A 13,631-nucleotide genomic window follows, 5' to 3' on the forward strand; every position below is an offset into this window, starting at 1 on the left:
TATTTAACATGATCTGAAATACCCCAATGATTGCCATTCCTGAGGACTATGATGTGTGTAATTTCAAATTTCATCTTTCAAACTGAACCATGCCAGTATAGTTGTTTAATTTTTTTTTTATACCACTGAGTGTGAGTGTGTTGCAGACCCTGTAGAAACCTCTTTACCCCCCTTAAACATGGCATTCATGAGAAATATGTAAGAGAGAGGTACTCCAGCAGATGCCTTTTGTACAAAGATGTAGCATAAAGTGTCATCATTTTGTAAAATTATATAAAACATTCAACCAGTGAATATGAGAGTTAGATAAGAGTAAAACAAATTTACATCAAAACCTACTTGGGATTATATATATTCTTTATTGCACTTGTAAATTACAATGTTAATGCATTTATAAATATTGTGAGCAAGGGTGGACTTATCTCTGACAGAGATCTCTTCCAGTCAACCCAATGCAGTTAGAAAACATGTTGCTAGCGGGCAGCTGAAACGCTACAACTATTAATATTTAGTATACATAAACAAATATACAGTTAAATAAAATATTAAGATACATAATAAAATATAAAATAATAAAATATTACATAAATACATATACTATAAATAAATATAATATCTACTTACTTATACAGTGGATGTTAAAATAAATGAATATACTACCTAGAATAGAAATTTAGTTCAATGATTTCAAAGTTTGACAGTTCAATTATAAAAATAAATAAATTATGACTCAAAGGAAAGAAAATGTAACTTCAACCTTTTCTTGAAAGAGGTAATTGAAGGGCTCTCTTGTTTGTGGGAAGGGAGTTTGTTCCATAATTGGGCAGCTCGATACGAGAAAGAGTTGCCCATAAAATGTGTTCTAGACAAAGGTAGGTCGAGAATCCTGGACTGAACTTGACAGGAGCGTTTAGGACGGATTGGTGGTGGTAATAATTTAAATCGAGAGCGGAGGTACGAAGGAGAATTGGGGTTATTAAGTATGTTATAAAGGAAAGAAAGGATGTGCATATCACGTCGAAGTCGGATAGGAAGCCACTTTAACTGGTTGCGAAAGGCAGAAACGTGATCATATTTACGAAGACCAAAGATGAACCTAATGGCCAGATTTTGTAATCGTTCCAGCTTGTTTAGAAGCTCCTCAGTCACATCCAAAAAACAGACGTCGGCATAGTCAAGTATTGGGAGTAGTAGAGATTGTGCGAGCATGATTTTAGTATTTACTGGGAGAAAGTATTGAAGTCGCTTGAGAGAGTGAAATGTAAAGTGCATGCGTCTACTGAGCTCATTTATATGACATGTCCAAGATAGAGTGCCGTCCATTATGAGACCAAGGTTCTTAACCTTCTCGCTATATGCCACTGGAACTCCATCGTAGTAAAGTGGCGGTATCCCGGTCCAATTCAACCTGCATCGCATCCTGCTGCTGCCAATAATGATAGCTTGTGATTTAGCAGGATTTACGAGAAGACCAAATGTGTTAGCCCACGATTGTATTGCAGATAAATCCGTATTTAAGACAGCAATGGCATCAGACACTTCGGACAGTGCAAAGTGTCTGTAAAGTTGTAGATCATCCGCATACAGATGGTAGGGAGAATTAATGATCCGAGAAATATTGTTTATAAAAATTGAAAAGAGTGAAGGAGACAGCACGCCACCTTGAGGTACACCGGCAGTGAGTGGAGACCAATCCGATGAAGCATCATTGGCTCTGACACACTGCTGACGACCGAAAAGATAGGAAGAAAACCATTCAATAGCAGGAGAGGATACGTTTACTACACGGAGCATGGCAAGCAAAATGTCAAAATCTACTGAGTTAAAAGCGTTAGTAAAGTCAAGAAGAACAATAGCTGTGAGATTAGTGTCATCCATGGCACGCCGAATGTCCTCAGTAATATTAAGTAGTGCTCCAGTAGTGCTATGGGATGGACGGAAACCTGATTGGAAAGGGCATAACAGGTGATTGGCAGTGAGATACTGATGTAATTGATGGTGAACTACTGATTCAAGGACCTTAGAGAGAATGGGGAGAATGGATATGGGACGGAATTGGGAGAAGCTGGTCGGATTCAGAGTTTTGGGAAGTGGAATAATAAAGGCCTTTTTCCACTGTGTCGGGAAAACATTGCATTTCAGTGAGTAGTTTATAATGTGTGTGATTACGGGCAATATCTCATCCAACACCGGCAGAATCATATCGAGGCTTAAGTTGTCACTGCCAATGGCTTTGGTAGATATGGAACAGATAATTTTTCTGACAGCATCTGTGGACACTATACGGAAAGTAAATGAAGGGCAATCAGGCACTTCGGCATCAGAAAGATATGAAAGAGAGTTGGCCCTAGCAGAATTACTTAAAGAAGAGGGAGGAGTAGAAAAGTGAGTATTTAAACCATTAAGGTCCAAGTTATTAAGAGATTGACTAGAGGATTTGCCTATGCCTAAAGATTGCAGAAATTTCCAAACTTACGGTTGGGAGAGGTTTTGAATGGTAAAATGGATATAGTGGCGTTTGGCATCCCTACACATTCTGTTGCAGATGTTACGTAGTTTCTTATAAGCCTCAAAATTAACCTGAGACCTGTCGCGCTTATACCATATTATATTATATTTCATAATTTAAAAATAAAACAGAGAAAAAAGTAATAATAAATTAATAAAATTAATACAAAAAAAAAATTAATACAACAATCTTTGTAGCTATTTCTTTATTATAAAAAAATGGCTGTGCAAGCCATTTTTTTATTGAGAAGATAAATTTTAAAAATTCAGTAAGTGGATACCCTTAGTTACTTAATTTTTTTTTTATTTACTTATTATGTACCTGAAAGTGTTTTTAGGTATTTAATGTTAACAGAAGCACATTTTCTCTGTAGAGAAATAACAATTTGAGTATCAGCATGTTCTACCAAATACAAACAAAAATCCCAAAATTGATACAAAAGATATAGCAAAGGATAAACACAAAAAATATATATTAACTGAAAACCTCCCATTCCTTTTGAAGTTACTTGAAAAATATAAATTGTGAATAATTTTAAGGTAATCCTAAAAGGAATTTCGATATGTTTTTAACAATTACATCATCTTTTGTGCATTTCTTAGACTTTGAATTACAATTTTATGTAGGTAATTATTTGTTGGAAATAAATACAATTATAAAATCATAAGTAGAATTATTTATTGCTTTCATGCAGTTGTTTGTAAACAAAACTAAAAATAATAATGCTCTTTTTACAGTTTTTAATAAGTCTAAAATTAACGAGATGATTTTGCAAGAATGTTTATAAAAAGGAAAATATCGTGTTTTGTTCAGTTGTAAAAAAAAATACTTTTACCTACATACTTACATGAAAACTTGTTTGTAGTCGAAACTTTATTTATGTTGAACACGCAAGCAGGTTATATGTGAATTTCCAAAATTAAATATATTACTTAATAAATCACTTTATTTTTTATCGCATATGCTCATAAATTAAAGAAAAATAAACGACACATTAAGCAGCGAAGGATAGTTATAAATTTATTTAGTTTACGCAGGGTAGGTAAGACGTTTATAAATATTTTTATGTCAATTCAATTGGATTCCCAAGCACTACTTTTACAAGAATTGCCTGACGGGACGATAACTTTTAAATAAACATCTATAGAAAGTAATTGAAAATTTTAAAATATTTAATTTTTAGTGAAGTTTACCTACAAAAGGAATAATCCCAATTGCACTGCCATTTGACAGTGACATTTTAAAAAGCCTTATTGCCTACATAGATAAAGATTTTCAGGCTAATTAATATATATAAAAAAAAATTTTAGATTTGTGAAATCCACTTAGTTCACTAAACAGATAGATGAGATAAGGACAAGAACAAGAATAATATAATAAGAATAATATATATCATGTTCCACAGAAAAACTATATTGATATTTCTAAAGAACTAATCTAAAAAGAATACTTCAAATCGATTTATAATTGACGGAGATTAAGGTAATAAATAAAAAAGCTACCGAATTGAAAACCTCTTCCTTTTTTAAATCGGTTGAAAAGAAGTGTTCTAATAGGTATTAATTATATTGGTAATTTCATTTTAGCTTTATTATAAGAAATTGCTAAATTGTCAATTAGTTTATTTATTATATAAAACACAGAATTCTGAACAGATTTTTATTTCTAGAATATCACAAAATAATGACCCATATTTTTTTACATTCTATATTTAATTAAGGACAGAATTAAAATGAAAAGCTATAATTTGACTTAAGAGGCCATATTGGCACAAATGGCTCGAGTTACCAGATCTAGTCAGCTGAGAAATGACAACTGATCTCATTGACAGACAAGTTGATAAGAAAAATGACAATTTTACATTGTGTTTTAATAAAACTACTCTAATGAAATTCTCTCTAACAGTCGGCTTCGATTATCACTAAATACGCTCGTTAAAAGTGAAAATTATATGTTCAGTGAAAATTATAAAGTTTTACAAATGAAGCATTAGTTTAGAAAAGAAACAGAAAAATGTGGGACAACGCTATCGAATATTTAAAAGATCCTTTACTTGTAGTTAAAGTTCAAAACTTCTTCGGTGTAATTTATAAAAGTGTTCAAAAGAATGAATCATCCGAGGTGGTGCATTCTGAGAGGCTGGAGCGTGTAAACGAAGAGTTTGATATTAAGCAACATAAACGAATACCAAGTAATATCTCTAGTAGTTCTGGTTCCTCGTATGAAACTGATACATCGTCGGAGAGTAACAAGGACGAAGTGGAGTGCACGATAAACAACAAATTTTGGTACTATGTGTTCGTAGTGGGCACCGCCTTTGGTGACGAGATATTCTATGCTACTTTTATACCATTTTGGTTTTGGAACATCGATAGTGCCGTTGGTAGAAGGGTTGTTTTGGTCTGGACGGTCGTTATGTATATAGGTATGTGTTGATTCGCTTATTTTAAGGCATCTATCACGTGATTGGTTTTGTTATGCATCATTACTCATATGCTGAAATAACAGAATATTCTAAATGTATGTCAGTAGCCTTTAAAACCTCTAAAACAGAATGCCAAATTTTTGAAAATTAATTACATCCAGGGGTGAAGGTATTGTTAGTAATGGCAGCCTTATTATCAGTAACATTAAATGTCAAATCAACTTCTATGTAGCTTCAATTGAAACCATAAATAATTTCTAATGAATTTATTCATAGGAGCCAACAAATTTTTGTAGTCACATGTTTTCTCTCGCTGGTACCCTTGTCAGTATAAATTATTAGCTATTATTTACTAGAGGGAGACTTTGTACAAAAGTCGATTGCTTGGGTACCTCTGTCCCATTCATGTTTCAACCGTGAAGCAGCTGTATTTGCATGGCTGTGTTTCGGTTTGAAGGGTGGGATATGGCGTGAATTTACTGAGTACAGAGGAATAACATCTGAGTCCTCAGGAATGGCAACGCATGGGGAGTATCATGGGCGAAACAGTATACTCTGTTATGTCCATAGTACTGCTCATATCTATAGGCAACGGTTACCACTTTCCATCAGGTGGGCCGTCAGCTTGTTTGCCATTCTACGTTGTATAAAAAAAAATCTAAAAAACTGTTTACTTATCAGTCACTTCATTATACTCTTAGGCAGTGAATATACCTATGACTAGAAATAATCAAGAAAGAGATTGACAGGAAAAAAATATTGTATTTTGTAAATAATATGTAACCACCTTATTCATTATAAAAACTAAAACTTACAACAAACCTATTTTAACTATTATAGTATTTAGTTCTTTCAAATTGAGCCTAGTGCAAAAGAAAGAGACAAAACAGTAAATAGCTTAAGTAGATTTAGAAGACATTTGGCATTTTTATGAATAAGCATGTTAGTCTCTACTATTGACATATTGGGGACTTTCTAAAATCTAAAATATACATGACTGTTATAGATTTTTTTATTATTTTTATTCTTTGGTTAAATGAATTTGATTTAACAAAGAAAATCTAGTTTCAGTTAAGAGTTATTGCAAACTAATATTATTTTTAAATAATGTTAACAGAATTGTGATGCAGACTTTGGACTCTAATTTACATATTTATCTTTTAATTTGCAAAATTTACATATTATCGTTATTTTTAGGACAAGGCTTCAAGGATATAATACGATGGCCTAGACCTGGCTATCCTGTTAAGAAGTTACAGACAAAATGGGCAATAGAATATGGTATGCCGTCAACACATGCCATGGTTGGTGTGTCAATACCGTTCTCCGTATTACTCTACACCATGGATAGGTATGAGTATCCAGCGCACTGGGGTGCTCTCTTAGCTGTCTCCTGGTGCACCCTCATATGTGTCAGTAGACTGTATCTTGGAATGCATAGTGTGTTGGTAAGTTACTTAATTTTTTTTTTTTATTATAAATTTGGTGCCATATAGTAAAAAGAGCAGCTGATTCCTTTCCATAATAAAAATTTGTTTTTATGAAGATACTTTTAACTATTTATAACCCATGACCGCTCATAATATGAATAAAAATTAGCCTATGTGTTTATAAGGATCTATTTGAATACTAAATTTCATTCCTTTTAGCCATAAAAAAGTTTGTTTCAGTAATCTAATTAACTTTAGAAAGTTTCACTTTAATACTATTAGTAGAGTTATTGAATTTATACAAGTTAATAAAATATTTAAATTCTTGTATCTATAATAAATTTATTATGGTAATCTTGTGGAGGAAACAATAGTTTGTCCTTCTAAATATTTTTTATCTACTAAAAAATATTCTCTCACTTGCAATTTCATACCTAGTCTAATACCAGTTTTATTTTTTTCTATAAGTAAGGGTGGTTAATAAAACAAGCTCTGAAATTTAGCCTTGTACAAAAACTATCAACATATTGTGTAACCTTTTAATTCAATAAGACAGAAACATTGAAATTATTTCTACCATTGGTGTTTTTATTACAATCTTTAAATTAAAAATGTATGGTAAAAGATAATTTTTTTTTAAAAAGACAGATCAACAAATACAGTAATATCGAAAATATGGCTATGTTTTATTAGATATTTGTGGTTTTCTTAGATATAGTGGAGTAATAGAAAATCAATAACATTAGAATTTAATAAAATCCTTACATTACAGGATATAGTTGCAGGTTTGCTCCTATCAGCCGCTCTGTTAGTAGTGCTGATACCAATTGTTGACTGGCTTGATGGTCTCATACTTACTTCACACTATGCACCCTTAGTGATCATAGCTATCTCTATATTGGTGATAGTCTTCTATCCAAATGCCGACAAATGGACTCCAACAAGGTGAGATGTAAATGTAGAAACATAAAAGAATAATTTTTAAACTTATTTTTTTTATATTTATGATTCCACTGCCCATAATTTTTTTTATAGCTGCCAGTCTATCTGATTAAAATTGGTTATTATTGCCTATATACATGGTCATCTCTGTAGACTTAACATAATGCATTGTAACATCCCTGTACTACATATACACTCATATATTGTCCTTTATGAATGCAGTAATGCCATTATAATGTAAGTTTGTTCGCTCACGAAAGTATTAAAAGTACATACATAAATACATACATATCTGTCCCGCCTGTCTCCTATTAGGGTAGGCAGAAACAATGGAACGCCAAATGCTTCGATTCAAGCAAACCTCTTTCGCTTCTTCTACATTCAATCTTTTCATACACGCTCGCCGGTTAGATATAATATTAGCCTATCAACCTCAATAGATCGTGAAAGTGTGACGTCACGAGTCTATTGTGGTTGTGGGCATGCCTATCGTACCCACAATGATGCATTTGCGGTTGCTTCCTCCCTACAGTTGCTTGCTTCTACAGAGCACTGTCCATTGAATTTGAGGAGGCCAATGTTCAGAAGTAGATAATGAATGACTGAAATATTGAAAAACGTGTGAATGTTTATCTAACTATTATGTACACAATATAGTACGATAATAACATTCATTATCTTGACGTTGTCATCTACTCCACTGTCTCTATTTGTGTTACTAGGGACTCGCTTCGATTATTGTATTTAGGAATAGATTTGGGGGGGAGGGGAGGCTTAACAAGACGCATATGTGATCTCAAACTTGGCTTTGCCTACATTTGATAACTTCGATCCTCATTCTGGGGTGGGCACGAGACACTTCCTGGATGGTCTTGGCCCATCCGGGCCACTCTCTAAATACGCCTATGGCTCTGACTTAGTAGGTATGCAAATTAGGATGTATTGTACATACAAAACGTCAATAAAATATCTATACTACAGTGAAACTCGTATCAAAATCCGTCGGTGGTAAAAGAGCGAGAGATGTGTACAGCGACTTTATTTTATACTATTGTATTGTAAAATCTTTATTGTACATAATTTACATTGGACATATTAAAATATTTAATATACAATGGCGGACTTTTCCCATAGAGGGATCGTCATCTTAACCTTTCCTTTCCCGTGGGTGTCGTAATAGGCGACTAAGGGAACTTAATGTTCAAGGGACAGGCAGCAACGTTCGTTTAAAAATATCAAAGCTTAATTGCGGTTGCCAATCCGCTTGTCAAGCGTGGCAATTACTGGCAAAACTACTCATTATGGGGGAAGCCTATAGTCAGCAGTGTACAAGTAACGGCTGGTATGATGACGATTCGCTATATTCGTATACCTTACTCATGCGCACCTCATATCATAGTTATTGATAAACTTGAATGTTATCTGAACAATGTTGGTTTTATTACGTAATCTATACAGAGCCGTATGTTAACCGTGTTGAGGCTACGAGGCAATACATGTTATTTTTTTTCTTTACATTTAATTTGTTTTTTTTTTTTTTGTTTTTTAACATGTCAATCCTATAAAATCTAAACAGGTTATTTACTATTATAATTATAAGGCAATACACATCTTGGTCATGAAAAAAAAAACTTGGCCCTATTACCTCCTTATTCATAAAGTCGTTAAACCTCTTATAAACTTATTTTATATATTGAAATATTTTGTCTCTTTCTTTTGTGTTAAATTCTCAGTTTGAATGAAAGTGACAAAACAGTGTAATAGGTAAAGTACCCAGCCGTTCCTCTCTAACCTTACCAAAAACGTTAAAAGGGTCGGCAACACGCGTGACAATTAGAGATGGGCAATCCACCTGGGTGGGTTTAAAGTCTGGTGGGTAAAAACCGGGTGTTTTGGGTTTATTGGGTTTAAACCCCATAAACACCCAAATTTTTGGGTGTTTATGATTTTGTACTTCATCATCGTCATCTCAGCCGCAAGACGTCCACTATACTGGACATAGACAATATTATTATGCAGCCTACAGAATAAAAAACTTTTAATTTGATTTTGAGTTTATTAAGAAAGAGATGAAAGTAAAATGTAAAACTACAGTCAATCACTGTCAGATTCAGAGTTATTACAAGCGATGAATTGTATAGGTTCGATAGGCTCTATTTCGTCTAAACTGTTATGTTCATTTACTTGCTCAATGAAAGCTTCTAAGGTATTTTCTTCATTAAACTGAATGTCCTCGCATTCAGCTTTATGTTTAAGATTCCAGTTATAACAAATGAATGAAATTTTTTCAGTTCTTTCAGTTGTAAGTCGATTTCTTTTGTTATTATGTATGTAGCCTTGGATACTAAAGGAACGCTCAGTGGCTGCCGAAGTACAGGGAGCTGATAGAATACGAATCGCTACTTTGCTTAACTCAGTGGAACCACAAATACCTTTCCACCATATTAGGGGCTCAATCCTTGGTGTTACAGGTTTGCTACCAAAGTAGTATAAAAAAAGAGCTTTAACTTTTTATGAAAAAGGGAATTAATGTACATAAATATAATAACTTATCCGGCGTTCCGTTTTGAGTTATACGTATACATAGACAACTTTGGTGGTGTAGCAAATTTAATATACTGACTCACCTTCTGATTTGATGGTCACGGGGTTGATCCATTGAAAATATAGTATGTTCGTAAGTATTGGTCTGGGTCAGGGGTCAGCAACCTGCGGCTCGTGAGCCACCTGCGGCTCTTTGGATGTGACGCTGCGGCTCTTCAGTTCCATACGCAAATATTATTCATTTAAAAATAAAAAAATACTCTGAATCGATTAACGAGGATTAGGCATCAAACTTTGTATATGAAAGTACTATTTTTTGTTGGCAAGAAAACTATTTGTGGCTCTTTAAAAACTTTGAAATTTTGTAAATTATTGTTTTGATGAGTGAAAATGGAATGGTAACCCCGCCTGCGCTAACGGGATACGCTGGCGGAGCACCAGTGAAGGGTGATAGATGAGAATGAAAACAGGCCAGTTAGCCCATCATGATGAATTCATCAGGAATTAACCATGATAGTTTCCAGGGGGAACCGCAAGGAGGTTGACCTGGTTGGGTATATTGCTAGTAATAGGATTCTCAGTCTCCAGTACTAACAATCTCTTTCCCCCCATTTTGTAAATTGTAATTTTATACTCTTCCGACTTAAAAGGTTGCCGTCCTCTGGTCTGAGTGTTTCCTGTGTTTATAAAATGAAACTGGTCAAATGCTAGTTGTAATAATATATCGTGAATTCCGACATATAATAAATTTGTAACTAGCAATATATGATAGATTTACCTTATACATATATAATATAGTGCTTCTTATCTGAAATGTCAAGCTTTGGGCATAAACTGTGGTTAGAAACCACAAACGCGTTCCATTTTTTCCTTTAGACCTACGGAACTCTAAAAACGAATTACTGTAGCTAGTATCCCAACTTAACACATAGAATATATACTGTAGCATATATGTAAAGCCGCGGGAAATAGCTAATGTGTTATAATTTTAACATCGACAGAGGCGACACCACACTGATCGTGAGCGTGTGCGCGGGCATCCTGACCGGCTCTTGGACCAACTATCAGCTCGGGAATATGACGGCCAGCGCTGAACGACCACCGTACGAGATCATCTGGCCGTCAATCGAGATGCTGGGCTGCACCATACTGAGAACTATCCTCGGCTTCTGCGGAGTGCTAGCCACTAGGGCGGTGGGCAAGTCAGTTTCCTATGCGTTTGTCTGCGCGTTACTAGGGAAGGACAAGAACGAACTGAGGAACTCTGAAGATAGTCTAGATAATAAAAATAAAATAATTGTGGAACTCAGTTATAAATACTTCACGTACGGTATGATAGGATTCAATACGACGTACGTCCTTCCAAATGTATTTGATTTGCTGCAAATCAATAGACTGACATACTACACAGAGGTATGATTCCCATTTATTCGTGATATGAACAGTGATCATACGAATGTAAAACAGTTATTATAAATCGAATTCGTCCAAAAATATGTAGATATTAGTTAGACGATGTAGTTATCTTATTAATATAATAAAATTGTAACTGTATAATGTCTGTACATGGGATATATTTGAGAACAATTAATATAAAAGGTCTTAATAATACTAAAACAATATTTTTTTGAATTTTTGTCTGTCTGTATGTTTGTTCCGGCGTCACGGAAAAACAATTGCACGACATTTAAGTGTAGTTTTAACTTGTCTTTCTGAAAGTTTTACTCAAAATCTTGATACGTCGTCTGGAAGTGGTCAATTCTATTGTTTTTCCTACTTCTGAAGTACACGCGTCAGAAGTAGCGGGCAAAAAGCTAGTTTACAATAAAATCAGTGAAGTGCGTGTATATAGTGCCTGAAATATTTTGTTAATTCTTTTTACTTCTAATAACATATACAGGGTAGAAGGGACAGGTTGGTCAAAACGAAAACGGCTGATTCAAATGAATCATCTGAATTAGATTGTAGATTATTTTCCTACCGGAAATGCACCACAACTATATAATTAACAATTTTTAGTGTTGACGGCGCGCAATGTATTTGAAATTTTACGATCCATACGACGCGCGATACCTACATCGCCCATTCAATGGCACTTCTTCGTAGGTAGTCTCGTACACTTTTGGCGTTGATCTTACACAGCTGATTCCGCGCGTTGTGGTGGGATTTTAATAAGAAAATTACATTTCTGTTTTTGGTATTTCATAGTGTTTCACTATATGTAAAATATTATTATTTCTTTGTATTATGTCAATAATAACATAAATTACAAGATTTAAAATTAAAATATAGGAAAAAATTGAAAATTTTCTGAAAGACTTTCCACTGGTTTTCAATTCAGAAAAGTGGTCTGAATTCATTGTACCAACCTGTTCCTTACACCCTGTATTAATACTTATTTAATTTTTTTTAAATCTATCAAATATGCTAAACATTCACGATTATCCGTTGAAGACAAATATCGCAGAGAAATGAGGGTATTAAGGATTTCCCAAAATCCCTGTATATATATATATATATATATATATATATATATATATATATATATATATATATATATATATATATATATATATATATATATATATATATATATATATATATATATATATATATATATATCATAATTTTCCTGCGAACTACATAATGTTTATACGTGATGATATAATGTATATAATGATATGTTTATTATAAATATTTGTTTTTTTTTTTTTATTATAGGCAAAATGGATCAATCAGCCAGTCATATTTGATTTATTGCTCGATCGATTATGCCTATCATCGTATCAATGTGATGATTAATTCATTAAATGGTCGACTACCATTTGCTGTGTTACCTGTTATTTTTAAATTACTTCTATAAAATTATTTTTATGATATTAAATTTTATTTTTAACTTATCACTTTTGGGTTTTGGTATCTGTATTTTTCCTGATGGAATTGTATGCTAATATCGCCCGAGCTATTGGTATGGTCTGGCGGGGTACTAGTGAGGGATGATAGATGTGCATGGAGGTAAGTCATTTGGCCTATCGTGATAAATTGTGTGTGTGTTTCGGTTGGAAGGGTGGGATATGGCGTGAATTTACAGGGTACAGAGGAATAATACCTGAGTCCTCAGGAATGGCAACGCATGGGGGGGTATCATGGGCAAAACAGTATACTCTGTTGTCCATGGTACTGCTCATGTCTATAGGCGACGGTTACCACTTTCCATCAGGTGAGCCGTCAGCTTGTTTGCCATTCTAAGTTGTATAAAAAAAAAATCACTAGCGTTTAAACTCACTAGTGGTTTCCAGGGAAACCGTGCGGACGTTGACCTTCGACATGGTATATTGGGGTGAAGGGCATTTTTAGAAAAGGATGGAACCGCCACATTGCTTATAATATGCTTAATATGTCAACCTCCAAGTAGTTCTCTCTGAAAATCATCGTAGCAAATTTTTATGGAATTTGTCACAATAGGCTAACTGTTCTGCTTTCATTCTTCCCTTCATCTGTCAGTGTTGCCTCGCTAGTCTAAATAGATAGCAGAGGCGGTGTTACCATTCCATTTCCACCCATCAAAAAAATACAGGGTATATTGCTCTAGCAATGAGGTTTTTAACCTCATCAGTAATCCTCTCCCCAATTTTTTTTTTTTATTAACAATAAAAATACAAAGTTACAGAAATTATGTTACATTAGCATTCAGAAATCACGTAGGTTTATATTAATACTAAATACATTAAAACTATTTAAATTGTATTAAAACCATGCAAGAAGTATCGTTTTAATTTAC

General features: G+C 33.7%; 2 protein-coding genes across 2 annotated transcripts in view; one reads left to right on the top strand and one right to left on the bottom strand.

Annotated features, from left to right (window-relative positions):
• The window catches only part of LOC113517837 (lysosomal-trafficking regulator), a 75,954-nt gene extending 72,244 nt beyond the window's left edge, over window positions 1–3,710 (bottom strand). Inside the window, 1 exon segment of the mRNA XM_052898683.1 lies at window positions 3,357–3,710. The gene's annotated coding sequence lies outside the window, so the exon portion shown is untranslated.
• Window positions 3,711–4,341: 631 nt separating this feature from the next.
• Window positions 4,342–12,253, top strand: LOC116412643 (sphingosine-1-phosphate phosphatase 1-like). Its single transcript, XM_052898724.1, has 4 exons — window positions 4,342–4,934; window positions 6,132–6,382; window positions 7,137–7,309; window positions 10,852–12,253. The coding sequence occupies exons 1-4, from the start codon at window positions 4,523–4,525 to the stop codon at window positions 11,267–11,269; spliced, it is 1,254 nt and encodes a 417-aa protein (XP_052754684.1). The 5' UTR covers window positions 4,342–4,522; the 3' UTR covers window positions 11,270–12,253.
• The last annotated feature ends 1,378 nt before the right edge of the window (window positions 12,254–13,631 follow it).

The sequence above is a fragment of the Galleria mellonella genome, unplaced genomic scaffold (genome assembly GCF_026898425.1).
Source record: "Galleria mellonella isolate WM207_F2 unplaced genomic scaffold, CSIRO_AGI_GalMel_v1 utg537, whole genome shotgun sequence".
Classification (NCBI taxonomy): domain Eukaryota; kingdom Metazoa; phylum Arthropoda; class Insecta; order Lepidoptera; family Pyralidae; genus Galleria; species Galleria mellonella.